This window comes from Paramisgurnus dabryanus, chromosome 10, assembly GCF_030506205.2.
Source record: "Paramisgurnus dabryanus chromosome 10, PD_genome_1.1, whole genome shotgun sequence".
Lineage (NCBI taxonomy): Eukaryota > Metazoa > Chordata > Actinopteri > Cypriniformes > Cobitidae > Paramisgurnus > Paramisgurnus dabryanus.
In genome coordinates, this window is record NC_133346.1 from 20,764,680 (window position 1) to 20,787,437 (window position 22,758).

General features: G+C 37.9%; 1 protein-coding gene across 1 annotated transcript in view; it reads left to right on the top strand.

Annotated features, from left to right (window-relative positions):
* Positions 1 to 86: 86 nt before the first annotated feature.
* The window catches only part of mtrex (Mtr4 exosome RNA helicase), a 33,186-nt gene continuing 10,514 nt past the window's right edge, over positions 87 to 22,758 (top strand). The window contains exons 1-21 of the mRNA XM_065290393.1: positions 87 to 223; positions 783 to 926; positions 2,006 to 2,072; positions 2,245 to 2,307; positions 2,471 to 2,583; positions 2,723 to 2,897; positions 2,976 to 3,066; positions 3,155 to 3,279; positions 3,450 to 3,548; positions 3,803 to 3,920; positions 4,836 to 4,967; positions 8,321 to 8,400; positions 9,981 to 10,091; positions 10,217 to 10,318; positions 12,906 to 13,031; positions 17,576 to 17,726; positions 17,914 to 18,086; positions 18,572 to 18,640; positions 18,720 to 18,848; positions 20,607 to 20,717; positions 21,170 to 21,358. Coding sequence (XP_065146465.1) covers positions 126 to 223; positions 783 to 926; positions 2,006 to 2,072; positions 2,245 to 2,307; positions 2,471 to 2,583; positions 2,723 to 2,897; positions 2,976 to 3,066; positions 3,155 to 3,279; positions 3,450 to 3,548; positions 3,803 to 3,920; positions 4,836 to 4,967; positions 8,321 to 8,400; positions 9,981 to 10,091; positions 10,217 to 10,318; positions 12,906 to 13,031; positions 17,576 to 17,726; positions 17,914 to 18,086; positions 18,572 to 18,640; positions 18,720 to 18,848; positions 20,607 to 20,717; positions 21,170 to 21,358 — 2,466 coding nt within the window. The 5' untranslated portion in view covers positions 87 to 125. The remainder of the gene's footprint in view (positions 224 to 782; positions 927 to 2,005; positions 2,073 to 2,244; positions 2,308 to 2,470; positions 2,584 to 2,722; positions 2,898 to 2,975; positions 3,067 to 3,154; positions 3,280 to 3,449; positions 3,549 to 3,802; positions 3,921 to 4,835; positions 4,968 to 8,320; positions 8,401 to 9,980; positions 10,092 to 10,216; positions 10,319 to 12,905; positions 13,032 to 17,575; positions 17,727 to 17,913; positions 18,087 to 18,571; positions 18,641 to 18,719; positions 18,849 to 20,606; positions 20,718 to 21,169; positions 21,359 to 22,758) is intronic.

The following is a 22,758-nucleotide window of genomic DNA, read 5'->3' on the forward strand; positions in this document are numbered from 1 at the left end:
TTTATCTTGTTATTGTGACAAACGTCCGTCTCTTACCATTGCTGATGTCACACATTTGACCGGCTTGTCATTTCCGCTACGTAACTTCTCGCAGAGCACTGTGGGATTTGTGTCTGTCTACAGCCATGGCGGACGCATTTGGTGATGATTTGTTTAGCGTTTTTGATGAAGAGCAGTCTGGTTCCGGTAAAAAAGCCACTCCAAAGTCGGGAACTCAGTCGGGGTATGTGAACAGACAGTAAATATGTTTGTTAAAATGTTTCCGGCGGATCTAATCTGCAGATATCGATGCATAGTCTGACCATGCTGGGCGCATGCTGCATTCGGATCCGCGTATAAACCACGTTTAGATAGATTAAAAACTCACTTAACATAAAGTCAATAAATAAACAATCTACTTTTCTGTGTTTTATGATTTTGTATGTGAACCACCACTTACGAGTGTGTTTTAATACATCGGTTGTAGTTTACCGAAGTTGTATTTAAAATGTAGTAAAACCAGATTGTCCAATATGATGATAATGTTAGTTTGTTATAGAATTTATAATTGATGAACAAAAAATATTGGACAAACAGTAATTTGAAACATAGCATTTTGTAAGTTACAGGTGAATGTTAAATAAAAGGTTCCCCGGGTCATTGAACACTTGGATATATCAAGTTTACGGCCTGGAAATTATATCATGGCTGATATGCATATAGTTAATGATCTCTTGGTATATTGTTCTGTTTTGCTTGACACTATAATTGTTCTTGAATTAGTGTTTGTCATTACATTTCAGGAAGACACCTGATAAATCTGGTAAAAAGCAGACGGGTTCACCAGCTGCAGCTGTCCGCAAAAGAGATGTTGACAATGATGGTCCAGATGAGATGGTGCTCGGGAAAAGACAAAAGCTGGAAACTGTGTCATTTGAGGAGATCAAGTAATAATTGAGATGCATAGATGTTTGAACCCATGAACTGATAAACATTGAGCATTGTCAGCATAGGATGACACTTAAATGGATAGTTCACCCAAAAATGAAAATTTTCATCATTTACTCACTGTCATGTTGTTACAAACCTGTAAAAATGTCTTTGCTCCGATGAACACAAAGGAAGATATTTTGGGGAATGTTTGTAACCAAACTGATCAGGGGCCCCACTGACTTCCATAATATTCTGTTTTCCTACTAAATCAATGGGCCCTCTGATCTTTTTGGTTACAACCATTGCATGTTTAAGTGCTATAATTGGGTCCCCAGTGCTTTTATCGTCCTAGAAAAAGATTAACCCAGTAACTTAGTTTTGGTAAGCCGTTCTTTGCAAGCATGTGAAAAATTAGGTTGTACAGATTTTGCCTGTTTTGTGACCAAGGCGAATTACAATAATATCGCCCCTTAATCTGCACTATCCAACCAGGGCACTGCTATCTAGTGGAGAGAGAAAAATAATTGACGGCACAATTGAGTTTCAATTGCAACAAACCACCATCATGGCGAGCAGTGTTTGCATTTCATCCGCTCATTTGCATTTTAAAGGACACACCCAAAACAGTACATTTTAACATGTTATAATAAATTATCTGTGCGGTATTTTGAGCTAAAACTTCACATACACACTCTGGGGACATCACTTATTTTACATCTTAAAAAAATCTCATAATATGCCCCTATAAAATATCTTCCTTCGTGTTCATCAGAACAGTAAAATTAATACAGGTTTGTAACAACAAGAGAGTGAGTAAATGATGACAGAATTTGAACTTTTTGGTGAACTATCCCTTTAAAAGAAATTTTCTTTAACCCTTTGTTGTTCCAAAAGTGTAAAATTAAATTTCAACATGAAGATTGATTTTTAAGCACTTGTTGATGCTCTTCTTTTATTCTGTACAAAGAAAATAAATGATGAATGAGCCTGTCAGACACTAACATTGTTTTGTATTTACTACTATTGTTGTCTGGATGAAAACAAAAACTTAATTTATAATGCAATTTCTAATTATTACAATTTGTATTGTCAGTCTGGCAGAGCTCATGCCTAAAGTGAAGGTGGAGCAGGTGGAGACAGTGGAGGGATGCACACATGAGGTGAACACACACACACACACACCCTGTCAGAAGTAGATTTGGACAATGTATCATTTAATTAGTGTAGTTATTCTTACAATAATAAATTCAATATATTGGTTTATGTATTTAACATTTCTAAATGTATTTGAATTGACTGCTAAAGTTTGATGACCTCATTATCCCCTCTCAGGTGGCTTTACCTGCTGATGAAGAATACACACAGCTGAAACCACGGGTTGGAAAAGCAGCTAAGGTGATTAAATGCATTTAACATTCATGACACTTTAATCCAGACATGCAAGCTATACATTTAATCAGACCATTGCACTGCTAATGCATTGCTCTACCAGTTGAGCTACAGGTACACAACATCTTTGTTTCTTTCATTTAAACTTTGTTTGTTTTCCCTATCTCAGGAGTATCCGTTCATACTCGACCCCTTCCAGCGTGAGGCCCTTCTCTGCATGGACAACAACCAGTCTGTGCTTGTGTCGGCCCATACGTCTGCCGGAAAGACCGTGTGTGCAGAGTGAGTGTCTGTTTGATGTAGCTCAATATTAAATACATTGGTGCCACAAAGAAATCTAGCGTATCACAGTCTTCGTTTACAAGTCTTTACAAGCTGCTTGTCTTGTGTCGGTGTAAAATATAGTTTTGTTTGTGCGCAGGTATGCCATCGCTCTGGCGCTTCGAGAAAAACAACGAGTGATTTTCACCAGTCCCATCAAAGCTTTGAGCAACCAGAAATACAGAGAGATGTACGAGGAGTTCCAGGATGTAGGTCTGCTGACCGGTGATGTCACCATTAACCCCACGGCTTCTTGTCTGGTCATGACTACTGAGGTGAGACAGTGGACTCTTTTTGACTCTGAATCATTTGAGTGGTGACTGGGTCTGTATTCATTGTTGTTTTTGGTTTAGATTTTAAGGAGCATGCTCTACAGAGGATCAGAGGTGATGAGAGAGGTTGCGTGGGTGATCTTTGATGAGATCCATTACATGAGAGACGCAGGTGGGTGATGTTTCATCTGAAAAGTTTTGATTTGGGTTTTGAGTATATTAACTGTTGTATGTGTCTTCCCTGGTCATGTGACCTGAAGAGCGTGGAGTGGTCTGGGAGGAAACCATCATCTTGCTGCCAGACAATGTGCACTACGTCTTTCTGTCTGCCACCATTCCCAACGCTCGACAGTTTGCAGAGTGGATCTGTCATCTTCACAAACAAGTGAGTTACTGTGTTAGCTTTACAAGCCAATTCTTACTTGAGATCTTTTATAACTAAAAGATAAAAAGTCCTTTGCTAGAAGGTTTAAATGATTTACAAATGAATCATTTATTAATTATGAATAATTTAAAACAAAATTAGTTCTTGATTCACTTTATGTTTGCGCACAGCCCTGTCACGTGGTGTACACAGACTACCGCCCCACTCCACTGCAGCACTACATCTTTCCAGCAGGGGGCGATGGACTACATCTTGTCGTGGATGAAAATGTAAGCACATCACATTTATTTGGGTTTAATGCGTTGACGTTGGAAATTAGCCCCCCTCTATTCTACAATGTATGGAATTTTTATTCAATTAGCTGCTCTTGGTTCCAAGCAGTCTGGCAGGACCACGGGTGTAGCTGTCATTTTATTTCAAGACCAGCATGTTTTCATGTAATTGAACACAGACCCTAAATGCTGAGGTTTGCATGACTACCAAGCCACAAATGTTGTGGTTATGTATTCATATGTCCTTTCAGGGGGAGTTTAGAGAAGACAACTTTAACACAGCCATGCAAGTCCTGAGGGACGCGGGCGACACAGGAGGTAGCAGTGGGGGGAAATGGGACCCCAAAGGCAGAAAAGGTGGAACAAAAGGTTAGTATGACTTATTCAAGTATACATGAAATTAAAATCAATCCTTATTTACATAAAGGGAAATATCTCTCTTTGTTTACTTAAACATGCTTACATAGTTCTGTTTTTTTTTAAGGAACATATATAAAATAAAGTCAACCTGTAAAACCTGAAACTGATACCATAAAATATACATGACATGCCTTGTGTTTCAGTTCAAGTCAACAAAGCCTCCTGAGATTTAGAGACATTTTTATTTTCAGATAAGATTTCCAGATGAGTGATATCAAGTCCCTTCCTACATTTTATTTCCCCTTTCTTATAAATATACTGGTCAACACATAAGATTACGGAAGTAATGAATGACGTTTCGGGTTTATTTTAAAGTCAACCCCCTTTAAAAAAAAAAGTGCAACAAGTGACCTTAGGCCCTTAATAAAGCCAGCTGTCCATTTAATTGGTTAATTAAGTTAACCTTCTGGTAACTCTGCTCAGACAGACTGTCATTGATTTGCTATGCATTCTTGCAAATCAGCTGAATAACAGGCATGACCCTTTTTAGCCATTTTAAAGGGGTAGTTCACCGAAAAATGAAAATTCAGCATTTACTTGCACATAATTCGTTCCAAACCTGTATATATTTTTTGTTCCGCTGAAGATATTTTAAATAATGTTTGTAACCAAACAGATCTAGGGTATCATTGACTGCCATAGTAGAAAAAATATTACTATGGAAGTGAATGGTGCCCCAGAGATTTTTTTTTTTAGTTTTGATTTGAACAAGAAATTTAAACAGGTACAGTAATGATGACAGAATTTTCTTTTTCGGATAAACTATCCCTTTAAAATATGTCTTGAGTGCTTTAGATACCGTTTGCATCTGCATTTAAAGGTTTAAAGCAGTACTGAATCAATCTATTGGTGTGTTTATCTCAGGTCCATCCAATGTCTTCAAGATTGTAAAGATGATCATGGAGAGAAACTTCCAGCCGGTGATCATCTTCAGCTTCAGTAAGAAGGAGTGTGAGGCTTACGCCCTGCAAGTGGCCAAACTGGATTTTAACACAGGTATTGTTTCTAAAATTATTGATAAGGCGAGAATCATTATAACTAGTCCTAGTGAACAAACCACTAATCAAACATTAAACATATGTGCATAATTCCTGTATTTTGTCAAATTAAAATCACATAGACTTGAGTATAGAGACACATTAAGGTGGGCTCTGTTGTATATTTAAGAAATGTCCCTATTTGGGAAAACTTGGCAACTCCATAGTAACACCCTGCCAATCACCAATTTTTAAAATAAAACACATTTTTATGTCTAGAAGTGTTTCTCTTATTGCTCTAAAATTATATGATTTATTCCTCTTTTTAAAGAAAAGTATTATAAATACAGGCCTAAATGTCGAAAAAAAAAGAAGGAAATCAGCTGAAGTTTTGGACTGTTTTCATCTATTCAAAACAGAACTTGTTACAGTCACAGAGCCAAATACTTTTATCCCAGAGTCTTGTTGACGTGTCAAGGCCACTGTTCGCTTTCGAGGTGAAATGGACATGCCGAGTGGCCACATGGGCTTTAACAAGCTTCAGCCTTGCCGCCACTTCCCATGATGCTTTGCTTTTGCCTAATTGGATTTTTTTAAGGGGCTTTATGTGGTTTTCACACACAGAAGCATTCCATAATTGTGGACATGTTGTGAAAATAGCAGGCACTTAAACTTTAGTCTTTGGCCTTTGATGGTATACGGGGGAACACTGTGCTAGTGGTCCGCAGGTCTGGTTCCGTTTTGCTTTAGGTAGAGAGACTGTTTTGATTGGATCTATTCAGGCAGATGTCATAGTTAGAGCCGGCCAGCTCGAGTGTGATTTCATCGACCGTTTCCAGAACATTTTTATCATTTTTAGCTTCCAAAGTGGAGTGTTCTGTTAGTTTTCAACGCCTTTGAGGTATTGCCTTATAGGTGCCTGCTGCAAAGCATTTGCAGGTTGAAGTCATGCCGTGGCCATATTGGGATATTTAGACACTAGCTTGTATTTCAAGAGGTAGGGTGCATGTCCGATCTAATAGGGTTGGATAGAAAATTTTAAAAGTTTGTAACTATAACCATCTATGGTTAGTAAAGAAAAATAACTGTCAGCTTTTAAAAGAGAACAAAATATGGAATAAGTTAAAGGAACAGTATGTAGGATTGTGGCTAAAACTGGTATTGCAATAACAAAACTTGTGGCTAAAACTGGTACTGCAATCACCCAACTAGTGGCCAATACACAAAATGACAACATAAACATCAGTTGAGGGCTGCAACTCCACTTTTTAAATGACAATATCCTGGCTGGACCACTGTTGTCAGTGATATAAGTATTTGAAATGAAAATGATTTCTTAATGTCTAGTGACATATCAGGGCCATTTTATGATTAATTGATATAAATTTCCTACATACTGTTCCTTTAAGGTTGGTGTCGGTATTTTGGCACATTTCATCTCTCAGTTTGTTAAATTAGGATTTGCCAGATGACAGTGTGAATAGGTTATCAAACCATGAACAAAACTATGCAATTTTTTGGTTGCAGATATTAGTTTCTTTTGTGAAAGCCTCAGGTCCATGAATTCTTTGTGGTTTCGTCCAAATGCAACGATTGGCCAATAATTAGTTTTGAGGAGGTGTGGCTTTAGAAAGAGCTATAAAAGGAAGCTGAGAGCTTTCCCCTTTCATGGTTTTACAGCTAGTTTGCTATTGCTAACACCATGAAACTGCCAACCTTTTAAGGTAAAATAATGTAAACCAATAGTGTGACCAAAAAGAAATGCAGTAAAAGTATTTTATACTCCGTTGCCACTTAAAGGTGCCATGTGTAACTTTTAGAAGGATCTCTTGGCAGAAATGCAATATAATATACATAACTATATATCAGTGGTGTATAAAGACTTTACATAATGAACTGTATTGTTTTTATTACCTTAGAATGAGACGTTTTTATCTATATTTACATATTTACACCACGGGTCCCCCCTTACATGGAAGTTGGCGTCATGTTTCTACAGTAGCCCTAAACTGATAAACTGTTCTGCAGAGCGCGTTTTGTCCCTACGTTGTGGCTAGAAGGGTTACAGCTAGAACCCTAGGTTGTCTCAGACGACATATTTTTTTGTGGCTGCCACGGTAGCTTCTCATTGCGTTTTGAAATTAAGGTTGGCAATTTGCAATCTCGCCACTAGATGCAGCAAAAAATACATCTTTAAAATCACAATTAAATTGAAATGAAATATTAATTTTTTTTATTCATGTGCCCTCATAATCTTTAATCTAAAGTGCAAATCTCCTCCCCTCCTTGAAACAATTTCTCTTTATTTCCTGATAGTATGGCAGGTGGGCGGGTCCCAGGAAATGATAGCGGCAAATAGACCTTTTGCGAGTAGACGTCACTTTGTTTCTTATAGTGTTTTCATCACATTAAGTTTATAATTTAAGTAGAAGGATTAAAGATTTGAAGGAGTTCATAATATCAATAATATCACCATTTATTAAATATTTTATATTTTTTCAGTTTTTTATTACTTCTTTTTACCTCATATCTTAGCATATGTCTTCCTGTTTGTTCTAAAATTATGATGTTTACATACTTAATAAATGTAAAGTGTTATTAATATATAAACGGTCCTATACAAATTAATTTGTATGTAAACATAATAGTTTTATAGTAGTTTTAGAGCAAACACGTAGGTTATAAATATAAGGAAGAAATAATAGAAAACAGGAAAATAATGAAATATTTAATAAATTGTATTATATGTAATACATGATAGTATTGCTCTATTATGTACTTTAGTCCATTTACCATACTGTAAAAATAATTGATTTACCAATAAAGGGCCATATATATACACATTACATACATGCACACACATCAGTATTTAAACTTTTAATTTATCTCAAAAATAAACGTAATGTGGTGAAAACGTTATAAGAAATATTACACTAAAAAGAGACATAGAGGAAACAGAATTCGAAATTCAGAATTATAGATTCCTTTGAGATCGGACAATGCCACATTGCGTGCAGATCTAGAGATGTTGCAATCCCAGATGATGCATTGTTTCTGAGCTTTCCTGAGAGCGGAAAAACATGGCAGACCTCCTTTAGTTACACTTACAGAGTCTTTCCATTCCTCTTCACAATCGCTCTTTACCCCATGCTACATGTATCTCTCTGGCCTGTAGCTTTGTCATGTGATCATGGAAAGTCTTTCAGCAGCTGTGTAAAACAAACACATTCTCCAGTGATACTAGATGGTTTTATAGGCCTTTAAACTCCGACACATGCAGTATCGGCACTCAATCTGCAGCTGAAGTTGCCGTTTTCTGCTGTTTCATAGCTCCAATATATCTGTCTGATTTTCAACTTTCTCTTTCTGTAGATGATGAGAAAAAGCTGGTGGAGGAAGTTTTCAACAATGCCATAGACTGCCTCTCCGATGAAGACAAGAAGCTGCCTCAGGTACGGCCTTTGCAAACCAGACAATTTGTGGTTGTCGTTTAATAAACGACAAGACCGATACATGATGTACTGAGATGTTTTTTGCATATCTATGTATAGACCATTTCAAAAGATGGTCCAGAAACACTTCCTGTTTCAGTTTGTGACTGTTTTTTATTTAATTTTACATATATTATTATCTTTAAGGTGTTTCTTTGACTTTTTGATTCAGTTTTATATGTTCTGTTGGTTGTATTTTATCCCAACGTTTATGTAGTGTTAAAAAACTGAAACGGGAAGTGCTTCTCTGGACCAGTGTTGTTTACATCTTTTGAAATGGTCTATAAAGCTCCAAATTGATGAATTATTGAGCATATTGCCTTTAAGGGCAGTCATTCTTCTTCACCCAAATCTTTCAGTCTGTCTTTGCCTACTTTGTTTATACATTTGGTTCAACTTTATGTTTATGTAACTGGCTTGTAACATCAAAGTCTGGGTGTTTGGATGTTTAGCCACAAGTTTTGATTCACTTCTTGGCTAGAATCTAAAAAGCATCTATTAAATGCCATTTCCCACATTTCATTGGGCCACGTTTAGCTTTTAGCTTTAATTTTAAACACTCATAATATCGCGTAAATTAGCTTTTTCTGTTTGATTAGAATATTTAGTTGTAACTGGTATAGTGTTGCCCTGGTAAATAGAGGTCTACCTCAATAACCACAGCAAAGTCTAGCTGTACATTTGAGACTTGTTCAGGGATGCATCATAAACATAACCGGGTGTATTGGATGTCCTCAGACGTTTCAAGAAGCTCATAACATTTTCCACTCAGGTCCTCCTCACCACCTCCGACCGCATTACTCCCGAATTATTTTTTCTTCCCTTCCCCATCTCAACAATGCCGTCATCCATTTCCACATTCTGCATTGATCTTATGTTAATGCTACTCTGTTAGTTAAAGGGCACGTATTATGTCCATTTTAACATGATGTAATATATAAGGCTCTGGTGTGCACATGTGCAGTAGGTGAAATGACCTTGAAAATAGGTGTTTTTATTAGTGCAATATGACCTTGACAAACAAAAGAAATCTGTCTTTCCTCCTTAAAGTAGGACTTTAGTCTTGTATGACTGAAATAACTGCCCGGAGGCGTTTCAAAGATGGCCGCCTAGTGGCGGCACTTCCTTATAGTGACTTTGATATAACACCGACTGCACATTAAAAGTGCACCATAAACCCACTTATGTGACTTTTGCAGTCTATGCTTTTATGAACTAACATACTGAACTACTCACCTAAATATCCGGTTTGACGCAAGATTCAAATAAACCACACTTTCTGTTGAGTAAATGTGACTCAGTCCAGATGTTTGTGTGGTTTATAGCTACACTTTTAAGGGTTGTTTGTAGATTCATTACAGTTTGCATGTAAATGTGATTTTTCTCAGTGTAAATTTTTTACCAAAATTTCTTGGTAATACAGTTTGATGGTTTCCAATTAGTTAAGTTGACTGAGCCGTGATAATGTGATGTCCTGTCGGATCACAAGAAAACTTGGTGTTTATAGCTGCATGTGTTTGACTGGGATCATGTCTTTACAGGTTGAACATGTTTTGCCGTTGCTGAAGAGGGGAATCGGAATTCACCATGGAGGTCTGCTTCCCATCCTGAAGGAAACTATTGAGATCCTCTTCTCCGAGGGTCTACTGAAGGTGAGAGATCATGGTGGGATTTATAAGAGTAAAAGCCTCACTCTCAGTTCAAGTTTTCATAGTATGTCATATATCTGTGATGATGCTTTTGTGTATCATATTTCTCTCTCTCTGTCTCTCTTTAGGCATTGTTTGCTACAGAAACATTCGCCATGGGGATCAACATGCCTGCCCGAACCGTTCTATTCACCAGCGCACGTAAATTTGACGGCAAAGACTTCCGCTGGGTAAATAACAATCTTCATCTCTAATCCTAAGACACTCAGCAGCATGTACTCACTCCACGGTCACCGGCACACGGCGAGGACACGGGGTCGAGCGACAGCGCCGTCCAACTTGCCACGTATTGTTTGCGCGAATGTGAAGCAACGAAGTCAAGCTGTTGTGAATAAAAGAGGCCCTTGGCGTCCCCAGCGCAGCGCGAGTGAGCCATTTAAAACTTTCTGTGAGGAACATCTGGTGTCCATGAGTTTGCCAGAAAGTTTTGGCTAACACACAGCAGGCACCGAGCCCCTCTCCGGGAGTTTTAGCAGTTAATAGAAGATCAAACTGATCTGGGGTCAGCACTGGGTTGTAGTAATGTAGCAGAACTTTTGGAGGGGTTATCGGGCAGGAACAGTATTTGCAAAACGAACTGGTTGAAAGCCTGTTAGCGACATGTTTGAGGTTCATGCCAGGTCGTGATTAATCAAAGCTGTACCAGTAAGGAACGTTTGAAGGCAAGTGGAAAGCTTATTTAGTAGCTGCAGGTTTTTCCCGGAGGGAAGTGTCGAGTATCAACCACATTTTATGGTCATTTTTTGCGCTATTACGCAACAGCAAATACCCAACATCTTGGTTGAAGAAAGTTAATGATGAGATATAAAAATTAATAAAGAACACAAGTTAAAGGATTTATGGGAATCAACTTATGTGAAGCAAACTTCTATTGGCATCACCTATCCTAAATCATTTTTAGGCCCTCCTCTCACGCTGTCTATTAGCCAATCAAGTCGAACGCTATTTTTCTGTCTTGTTGAATTCTCGTTTCGGTCATAAATACAATGTTCGTCACACTGTAAGATGGATTGGGATTGGCATTTATTGTTAACTTAAAGGCGGGGTGCACGATCTCTGAAAGCCAGTGTTGACATTTCACCTAAACAAACACGCCCCTACCCCAATAGAATCTGGACATTCTTTTGATAGACCCGCCCCACACATAAGCAACCCAGGCAATGATGTCGGTTAGTAGACACGCCCCTTATTGCTGATTGGCTACAAGTGTGTTTTGGTACTCTGCCCGACTCCCTTTTCACAAAACGTTTCTCAAAAATCGCACACCCCGCCTTTAAGTTAACAGTAAGGTAGGGCTGCGTCAACTCATCAAATAGTCAATAATATTCGATAATAAAAATAGTGTTTAACGGGCGTTGTTATTGATTAATTTGGTCTGTGACATCACTTGCCCATCAGGGTTATAATGTCAGGTGCGAAGTCACTCATATTAAAGTGTAACTAAACCCCTGATCAGAGCCTGACTCCACCCACTGGCAATATTTGAAAAATGCTAGAAAAGTGGGCAGACCCCAACGAAGATAGAGGGGAGAAACTGAGCTCCTAACAAGGGTGTGGTGAGATCGTAACAAAGGCGGGGTGAGCTTGATACTGCTTACGTCACGATGTACCGCTTATGTCCCGTATTACCGCAATAGGAAAATTCAACTGCAGTAGCCACCGTTCAACCTGAAGGGGGCAGCACTCAGACGTTTTTACGCCATATATTGTAGCATTGAAACACTTTATACCCAAATGTCAAAAAAGTTACTCAAATCAATGAACAGCACTAATAAAGCCCCATTCTTACAGATCATTAACTTAAAAAAAGTTGGTTTAGCGTTTAGTTACTCTTTAAACACAAAAAACAAACATTGTGCTTTTTTGCCTTTGCTTTTGTGGGTAAAGTGACATCACCGAACAAACTAATCGATGATGACATTTGTTGAACACATTTTTTTATCATTGACTTTTATTACACTGCTCGTTGGAATGCTTGATTCTGATTGGCCAGTTGCCACATTTGCATATTTTCTTTATTCTCAGATAACAGCCATTCAAAACTAATAACACACTGTAACCCAGATGCTGCAAATCTTTTTGAGTTTAATATTACACAAAAATAAAATATAAGTATGTATTTTATAAAATGACATTATATTTATAAATGATTATACCAAATAGTGTGTTCGTGACATTTACATTTGAACGTCTTGTGTTATATTAAAAACTAAAGTAAACAGGTTTTCCTCGTGTAAGGTCTTGCATTTGTAAAAAATGTGCAAATAAAATATTTCATATCAATATTTAATGTTTCTTACCTTACTTATCAGGGAAATAGTGGTGTAATCCCCTACTTATCGACTGAATATTTGATTAGTTGTTGCAGCCCTACAGTAAAGCAGGAAAATACATTGTTATTTCAAATAAAATAAAAATTGCGTCAAACCTTATTAGCATGAAAATGTCGTATAGCCTATTTAGCTTTGTCAAACCCACACAGTGGTGGCAGTTATGTGTTTAACAGCTAGAACAAAGTTTCATTTACACTTTTGTATTTGCCAAACGCTATTATCCGAAGCGACTTGCAGTGCATTGCAAAGTATATATTTGATCAGTATTTCTGTTCATTTGGGGTTGAACCTATGACCTTTTGTGCCGCTAACACAATGCTTTACCAACACTTTCCCTAAAGACAGTTTTGAAACAACAAAACTGCACTTTGGCCTGCATTTTGCAATGAAGTAAAGTAATAAATGCATCTCTTTCCCATGTTAGATCACTTCTGGAGAATACATCCAGATGTCAGGTCGTGCTGGAAGAAGAGGAATGGACGAAAGGGGAATCGTCATATTCATGGTGGATGAGAAAATGAGCCCCGCTGTTGGCAAACAGTTACTAAAGGTAAAGCGCCAAAGCGGCTCCACCACAACTGCAATCAGAAACTTTGTTTATAAAAATCAGTTATTAAGCACACTTATTCAAGATTGATAGGTTTGTTGTCATATGTACATAAAACACTCCATGTTGCCAATACAATGAAATTCTTACTTGGTGAATCCTCTAGCAGCCTAAAATATGACACACATAAAATGAATAGTCCAGTAACAGATCAGCAACTATATTTTTCCTTTAATCAAAGCAGCCTCCTATAATTTGCCCCTCTGTGTTTGTTAAGCAGTTAACACTACAATTCGCTCAGGTGGTGGCCAACGAGCTTACGCAATAACTCTGATCCTAAACCACTTAACTTCCACTAATCCTTTGGCACCTTCTCCAAGCGGGCCGTCCCATCGATACTCTCTTGAATGTAAACTCCATAAGTTTTCCAGTCTCTCACGCCTGCTTGCCAGAATCTTTCCCTGTAGATTCCCCCTCCAAGCTTGCATTGCCGCATCCCATCTCTGTTTGGGGTCTGTTGAAATCTTGCTCAACACTGTAGTTTATCTTCATATCATGAGTAAGACATTTCTGGCAATTTCTAATTTTTCCCTGCAAAGCCTTCACGTTTAAAGAGTTTCTTTTTTATTTCTTGGGTTGAGGAGTTTTGCATCTGAGCTCTTCATATGTTTTTTGCTGAGTTTGCAGCCTATTTAAAAAGGATACATTTTATTGGTCCTTTAGGTTTCATAAAGAGTAGGAGATGGAGAGTTGAAGATGTTTCTTAAGCATTGTGAAAGTGTTAAAGGTCAAGATCTTTCTGATCCCATTTTTTTAAACCCTAGTTAGTGTGTAATGTTGCCATAATAGCATAAATAATACCTGGAAAATGATAAAGCTCAAATTTCACTTCCAGGGGATATATTTTCTTTAGCAGAATTTCTCTTTTTAAAGCCCACATCAAATGGCCAGTTGGGACTACAGGGCTCTACTTCCTGCTTTAATGACGTCAGTAGAATTTTTTTTTTGACTAAACTCCGCCCACAGGAATACGTCAGTCGCCAGCTAAGCTAACGGCAAGCTAAGCTGCTATCGAATCACAACACACTAAACAAACTACACAATTTAGAACTCGATACGTATTTCTGAAGGAGGGACTTCATAGAACAAGAAAGACATCAGCACGTTTTTAGGACAGTGAACACATTGCTATAGAGATAAGTCAATTGTGTTAAAAATATACGTGTAACATGAACACATGTTATATTGCGCACTGTAAACACAATCAAAGCTTCAAAAACACAGAAAGAACGGGACCTTAAAGTAGCAAAAAATGAGTTTGTAAATCGGATTAATTTCAAGAATTTGTTCTAAGCTTTTAGAATGAATGGATTTAAAATTGTTGGGATGTTAAAGGTCACCTAATATGAAAAATTAACTTTTATATATTATGAACACAAATGTGTGTGTATACAACCACATTGTAATGATAAAAAAAAATTTTTATATCACTGTAAAACCACATCAGTGTCATGGGACAAGATGTTGGTGTTCACCCGCCCACAACCATCCAAAGTCCACAGCTAGGTCATAATTTCTATATTAAAGGTGCCGTAGAATGTAAAACTGCATTTACCAAGGCATAGATGAATAAAAAGGTAGTGACATATCGTGAGTCCAAAACACTTTTGTTTCCTCCTTTTTATGTAAATCTTGTTGAATGCAAAAGACCGCTGGTAAACAATCTCAATATAACACGAACTGTGACCTTACAGTCATGATGTACATCCCAACATTAAATTAAGTACAATGTTATGACTGCTAAGTTAGCGCTATTAATAGATTATTCCTCAAAATCTCTATCTTCGTCTGATACAGGCTACATAAGATCTGTTTTCACATATGCACAGCTACAAATCCTAGGGTTGTAAATGGTTAAACCATCTCTGGATCATTTGCACTTAATAAAGCCACATACCTTCAATGTAAGAATCAGAGCACAAGCAACATATTAAATCAATGCATTCTTTGGCATCTTTAAATCTTCTTTACATAATGCAGGTGATTGTCTTATTAAATACGGTGGATGTTTTCGACATAAATTACAGGAAACGGGGAGATAAACAGCAGCCTATTTGCATTTTAAGGGGCCATGACATGAAAATATGACTCTGTGTGCTATAATTGGCTCCCCAGTGCTTCTAACAACCTAAAAAATGTCAAAAATACAACCCAGTAACTTAGTTTTGGTAAACCATTCTATGCAAGCATGTGAAAAAATAGGTCGTTGAAATTTGGCTCTCCTTATGATGTCATAAGGAGCTCTAATTATAATAATACCACCTCTTAATCTGCCCTATCCAACCATAGCACTGCCATTTAGTGCACAGAGAAAGAGAGAATGAAAACAATTCACAGCAAAATTGAGTCTCAATTTGCATTTTAAAGGACACATCCAAAACGGCACATTTTGTACACACCTACAAAGTGGCAATATTAACATGCTATAATAAATTATTTCTATGGTATTTTGAGCTACAACTTCACATATGTGACCCGTCACGGAAACCAGGGACTCAAGTCGGCAGCACAAGTTTCGAGAAAATGAGAAACAAAGTTTTTTTTTTCGAAATTTGTGATTTTCGTTTTATTGCAGAATCTGTTAGTTGAGATCACGAAGAAGCCTCTCCATGTTTGAGATAGCAGTTTTTGTATATTTAAAAGCGTACATTTTGCGGTTAAAATAGGCTTGTTTTTCCGGAGATTCTAGCGTGCAGCGGGGGGCGTCATTGTCTGTGTGTATATTTACATACTGTATAAGCTTGTGTTTTCGCCTCCGCCCCCAAAGGGAACAGCGTGACTACTAAATAAGGATAGTTCGCCCAAAAATGAAAATAATGTAATTAATGACTCACCCTTATGTCGTTCTAAACTCGGAAGACCTCCGTTCATCTTCGGAACACAGTTTAAGATGTTTTATCGTTAGATTTAGTCCGAGAGCTTTCCCCTTCATTGAAAATCTATGTATGGTTTCCATGTCCAGAAAGTTAATAAAAACATCATCAAAGTAGTCCATGTGACATCAGTGGGTCAGTAAGATTGTGTTGATGCATCGAAAATACAGTTTGGTCCAAAAATACCAGAATTACGACTTTATTCAGCATTGTCTTCTCGTCCGGCTCGAGCGTGAAGTCACGTGACTGTAGTGACGCGCTGCCCTGTTCCTCAGACATGTTTGCTAAGTTTTTTTTTTTTTTCAAACTTATAGCCTGCGTCTCCCCAGACTGTAAAGCTCGGGCGCACAAAACAAAAGAAAAATAAAAGAAGCTGGGGCGGAACAAATAACAGTCAGCCGCATCGTACGTCAGCCACGTCACTGACTTTATGCGGCGCCGCAATCGGATGACGTCAAAGTACCGTGAGAGCTCTTCAAGAAATCTTACGGAGTAGTTTAATTTCGACTCGCTCTCACGGTACTTTGACGTCATCTGTATGTCAGTTCTTGCAGCGCAGCATGAGTCCAAACACACAGAAGTTACACAGATATAGTTGTATTCTTCATATAATTGGCTACATGTTTTGTCTATCAATATTTTCCATGAAGTCATTGGCTGATGGAGGAACAAGCGAGCCATTGGTAACATCTCTAAAGGATGTCACGTTTTCGACGGCGCTGTTTGGATGATCTATTATACTACTTTCCTATTTTAAATACAAACTTTGAAGGTGGGTTCATGTGTTTAACGGAGTGTAAACTCATATACCCTTACATGTTACGATTTAAATAGTCTTCAGATTATATATTATATTGTATTACCAGACATTCATGCGAAATCTGATGTAAACAATCTATATTTCACGGATTATACGCATTTGTGGACAAATTCATTGGATAATCTGAAACAGACTGGATTCGACTTGTGATCCCCACAAAGGTAAAGAGTCATGTTTATTTTTGCGGGTTGTCATTTGGTCATAAAATACTACATATGATGCTAGAACATCTCACAAAGGGTTTTACAGGGGGCATGGCTTAGCTAAATGAGATGTAAATGAGCCCTATTGTCTCCCCCAGCTGAAAAGAAGAGTCCCTTTCGTCTCGATTTTCTCGGTTTGAGTATTTCTGAGTTCCTATATTCAAATGGCCACAACTTCTCCAAATCTTATCAGATTTCCATGTGTTACACATCGTTGGAAAGCTTAGAAACTGCACTTTCAGAATCTGTGAATAACTCAAAATGCCCAGATCCGACTTGTGTCCCTACTTTCCGTGACTGGTCACATATGTGCTCTGGGGACACCAAAGATTTATTTGACATCTTAAAAAAGCCTTGTGACATGGCCCCTTTAAAGAGAGACCTACAAAACAGCACTTTTTCTTGCATACCCAAAAATTATCTTTAGAGTATTTGGACCTGAAACTTAACGGGCACATTCTGAGGACACCTAGGGACTAATGTTACATATTGAAAAATAGTTCACCTTTAATGAATCATGTTTGATTCATGCCATGCTGGCATTGTTGTTTTATTTATTGTCACTTCACTAATTCCTCTCTGTCTTCTTAGGGTTCGGCTGATCCTCTGAACAGTGCTTTTCATCTCACCTACAACATGGTGCTGAATCTTCTGCGTGTGGAGGAGATCAATCCAGAGTACATGCTGGAGAAATCCTTCTACCAGTTTCAGCATTACAGAGCTGTGCCTGGGGTTCTGGAAAGTAAGAATTTAAGCAACAGTTCATGCAGCATGGACCTTCTTCAACATTTATGCTTTTGTTTTTATTTTTAAGAACGATATGAGGTGCATAAATGACACAATTTGCATTATTCAGAGATGCAAATCATTTTGATGTGATGTTTTTGAATGTGGGATCTGTCTTTCTCATGTGTCTGTGTTTCTCACAGAGATGAAAAAGTTGGAGGAGGAGTACAATGGCATACAAATCCCTAATGAAGAGAGCGTGGTGACCTACTACAAAATCCGCCAGCAGCTGGCCAAACTGGGCAAAGAGATCGAGGAGTTTATTCATAAGCCTAAATACTGCCTGCCCTTCCTGCAACCTGGCAGACTGGTCAAGGTAAATGATCAGTGTTTCTTACTTACAAATACATCTGATATGTGATCCTGTACCACAAAACCAGTCATGGGGGTCAGTTTTTATGCATGAAAAAATACAAATACTTGAAAATCTGGAATCTGAAGACGCCAAAAAAATTATATTGAGAACAGTCGACTTTTAAAGTTTTCCAAATTAAGTCCTGGCATAAAAAAATCTATAATTTTGATCCAAAAAAATGTATTGTTGGCTATTGCTACAAATGCCAATTCAACTCATGACTGGTTTTGTTGTGCAGGGTCACATATTTTAGATATTTAAGTTCCAGCTGTTGTATTAGTGTTGCAATCACAGATCAACATTGTCCACTGGAGTGTTTTTCCAGCTGCCGGCGTATGTTTTCAATCGTTTCCAATTGAAGCTCCCAGCACTGAAATTTTTTTAGCTTTGAGTGAAACGCTGAGCTCATCACTGTCATTTTGGGTATTTGGCATTGTCGCTTACAGGTGAAAAAAGAAGATTTGGATTTTGGTTGGGGTGTAGTCGTCAATTTCTCAAAGAAGACCAATGTTAAGGTACCTAAGGATTTTTATCTCTTTTTAGATGTAAAGTATAATTATGATATGGCTCTCATAACGTGTTGTGTTTTTGCAGGCTACCCCTGGTGATGTTGACCCGTTGTATGTTGTTGAGGTTCTTGTCCACTGCAGCAAGGACAGCGTGAAGAACGCGGCCACCGAGGCGGCCAAACCAGCAGCCCATGGAGAAAAGGGCGAGATGCAGGTAAGATATCAACACTTAGATGTTAATTTCCTCAGATTCCCAATCTCACTCCATCAGTTCGTCTTTTTTAACATGCTTTTGCAGCCACACCAGCTAAGTTTTGATTTAAAACCACATCCAGGCTCTTTCCCATAGCCATTTACAGGAAACCACTAAAATAGAAGTTTCCAAGCCAAGGCTGTAGAACGTGCCACTATCTGAACCTACATGCTTGAAATCATGGCCAGTGTTTCATGGTGGTTTTCGATTGCGTGTTTTGGTTTCATCCAAAGTCAGCAGACAGATGTTGTGAGGTTTCTGGGATTTGTGGAAACACGACCTCCAACAGCTCAATTTCACACAGATTTCATCTGGCTGGTGCTCAAAACTGTGTGGACAGTGTGTAGAAAATGCACCCTTTTTTTGCAATAACCATGAACATTTATAATATAGCTTGATTATGCAAAATGTTGCAATTAGTGTGACCATTTATATTGAATTATATTATCTGCATAGCAGTATGTCTTTTATCAGCGTGAATATAGTTTCTGCATAGCAGTATGTCATGTTATCAGCATGCATATAGTTTCTGCATGGCAGTATGTCATTTTATCAGCATGCATAGCAGTATGTCATGTTATAAGCATGCATAGCAGTATTTAATGTTATCAGCATGCATATAGTTTCTGCATGGCAGTATGACATTTTATGAGCATGCATATAGTTTCTGCATAGCAGTATGTCATGTTATCAGCATGCATATAGATTCTGCATAGCAGTATGTCATTTTACCAGCATGCATAGCAGTATGTCATGTTATAAGAATGCATAGCAGTATTTAATGTTATCAGCATGCATATAGTTTCTGCATGGCAGTATGTCATTTTATGAGCATGCATATAGTTTCTGCATAGCAGTATGTCATGTTATCAGCATGCATATAGATTCTGCATAGCAGTTTGTCATTTTACCAGCATGCATAGCAGTATGTCATGTTATAAGAATGCATAGCAGTATTTAATGTTATCAGCATGCATATAGTTTCTGCATGGCAGTATGTCATTTTATGAGCATGCATATAGTTTCTGCATAGCAGTATGTCATGTTATCAGCATGCATATAGATTCTGCATAGCAGTATGTCACAGTATGTCATTTTACCAGCATGCATAGCAGTATGTCATGTTTTAAGTATGCATAGCAGTATTTAATGTTATCATCATGCATCTAGTTTCTGCATGGCAGTATGTCATTTTATCAGCATGCATATAGTTTCTGCATGGCAGTATGTCATTTTATGAGCATGCATATAGTTTCTTCATAGCAGTATGTCATTTTATCAGCATGCATATAATTAAATGTAGCATGTTGAACATTTCCTTGTAATGGATTTTTTAGGCACCCAATGCTCATTTTATGTTTTAGCTCATGTAAGGTTTCTGCTCTGGTGGCTGATGGGTCTAAAATACGTAAATATTTTGAAAAAGTAGTTTTTTGCTACAGCTATGATGGTGATAGTTCACTCGTTTCTCCTCCAAACGTTAAGTGATTTAGCCGGAGCTCCAGAGGTTTAAGGTTAGATGACTTTGGCTGATGTCTCTTATTTTTTTCGCCCATCTCTGTGGGCCCTTTAAACCCGCTTAATGTCTGCTGAAGTGTGTTTAGATTGAGGCTTCTGGCTGTGCTTTAGCTCCATATATGGCCACAACATAAAGTTCCTGATAGGAGAACTCCTGAAGGAGCATCATGTAAATCTGAGTTTTGTTTGTTTGTCATTCAGGTCGTTCCTGTGATGCTGCATCTCGTCACCTCCATCAGCTCAGTCCGTCTCTACATACCCAAAGACCTGAGACCCTATGACAACAGACAGAGCATGCTCAAATGCATACAGGTCAGCATACACACATGGCTATAATGTAATGCAGTATATAGCCAGCACGGTGCACCAAATGTACCGAATATCCAAAATGTGCAAGAAACTACTACTTGAACAAAATGTATTCCACAATGCAATGTTTAAAAGTACTAGTCACCACTTGTACATTTAATGTAAAAGGCAAAAAATTGTATAGTTGTGCTACTGTATGCCTCAGTGGTAAACGCATTGCCGCATTAAAGGTCATGAGTTTGAACCTCGGGGAAACGTATGATGATAAAAATTGATTTTCCTTACTTTTTACTATAAATAAGTTTTGAGTGCTAATCTCTAGGAGGCACCATGCAACTGTTTTTCCCATTTGATCGTCTTAACCATCTTAATGAAAGGCATTGAATGTCGGTCATTATAGTCATTAAAGGTTTTAGAAGATGAAAGCAGTCATTGTCTTGCTTTGTGGCTCCCAGGAGGTGCAGAAACGTTTTCCAGACGGCGTCCCTCTGCTCGATCCAATAGACGACATGGGTATCAAGGATCCAGGGCTAAAGAAGGTCATCCAGAAAGTTGAAGCGTTCGAGCACAGGATGTACACACACCCCCTTCACAGTGACCCTAACCTGGAGGCCATCTACAGCCTCTGTGAGAAGAAAGCCCTGGTGAGTCCATTTGACCACGTGTGAGACCACAACAATAACTAAGATTCATGATATAATGTGCAGGAGTCACAAATGTCACTTGAAATGTGCGTCTATGGTTCAGTCAAACAAGAAGGGGTGTGTGCGTGTCTTTTCCTGTAGCCTAAATCGTGAAGGTCAACTAGAATTGAACAAAAGTGGGAAACTGGCCTTTAGTATAGGGTGAATGGGAGCTCATATCAGATCAAAACACAATCATAAGGCCACATAGTTGTACACATTGTGCAATGGGATTAGTAGGATAAGCATTTTTTGTTCGATGTGGCCCCTGCAGGCTTAAACTTCTTGAGTTATATTTGTTTGTGTGGGTGTTACAGTATAAATTTTAAGATTCAGTGACTTGGAGTATTGACCCCAAACTAATCCCTTGTAGCAGCCGAGGGGTCGTAACTAATTTTCTTAATGCAAAGCAGATTTTATTTTAAAGGAGAATAACTTTTTTGAAATTCAGTTATGTTTTTCTGTCCTTAAGAGACTTGGTAACACCTTACATATGCAATATTATGTTTTATTTTAAATGTTCTTTTTTTATCATGTTTAGGTTCAGTAATAATTTAGTCATTTCATTGGTATTTGAAGTTCTTTCGCTGCAAAACCCTCTAAAGGAATGCAATTCACTGCATAAAATGACTTTCTTACTTAGCATGTTTGTCTTGTTTTCAGTAGAAATATAAAAAAAATCTTAAACTATGATAATAGAAAATAACTCTAGTTTTTAGACAAAAAATATAAAATTTAAGTGAATCTGTGCTTAAAACAAGCAAAAATATCTGCCAATGGGCTGAGAATTTTTTTTTTGAAATAAGATTTCTTTTTTCTTAAACACTTAATTTAAGCTTAATTTTCTCACCCCATTGGCAGATCTTTTTGCTTGTTTTAAAGCAACACTATGTAGTTTTTTTTTACCTTTAAATAATGTCTCTAAAATTATTTCAGTGATAGAACAACTTTTAACTGGACAAATTGTACTGTTGCTGCAACCTGAGCAGCCTCCTAGCTGGTACAAGCACACTCTGAAAGTGGCGGTGGGGGGTAGGAAACACAGCCCCGCCCCTCCCCCTGCCTGCAGAAGAGTGTCTGATACCAGGCACTGTTGCACTTTTCAACCACATGAGGGAGCTGTAAGTCATTTTTACATGGAAACTACTAGGGCTGGACCAGAATATTCGAATATTCGTTCCGTGGGTTGACATTCGATTTTCAGTTTTGAGATTCGAATATATATATATAAATATTTTTCAGCGTTAATGCAGAGCTTTTGCCAAGCAGGAAGTGCGCTTCACGCTCCCGCTCTGTAGGTGGCGCAGAGAGACCAACATCCATAGTCAACAGCCATCAAACAGCACCAGTGGAAGAGATTG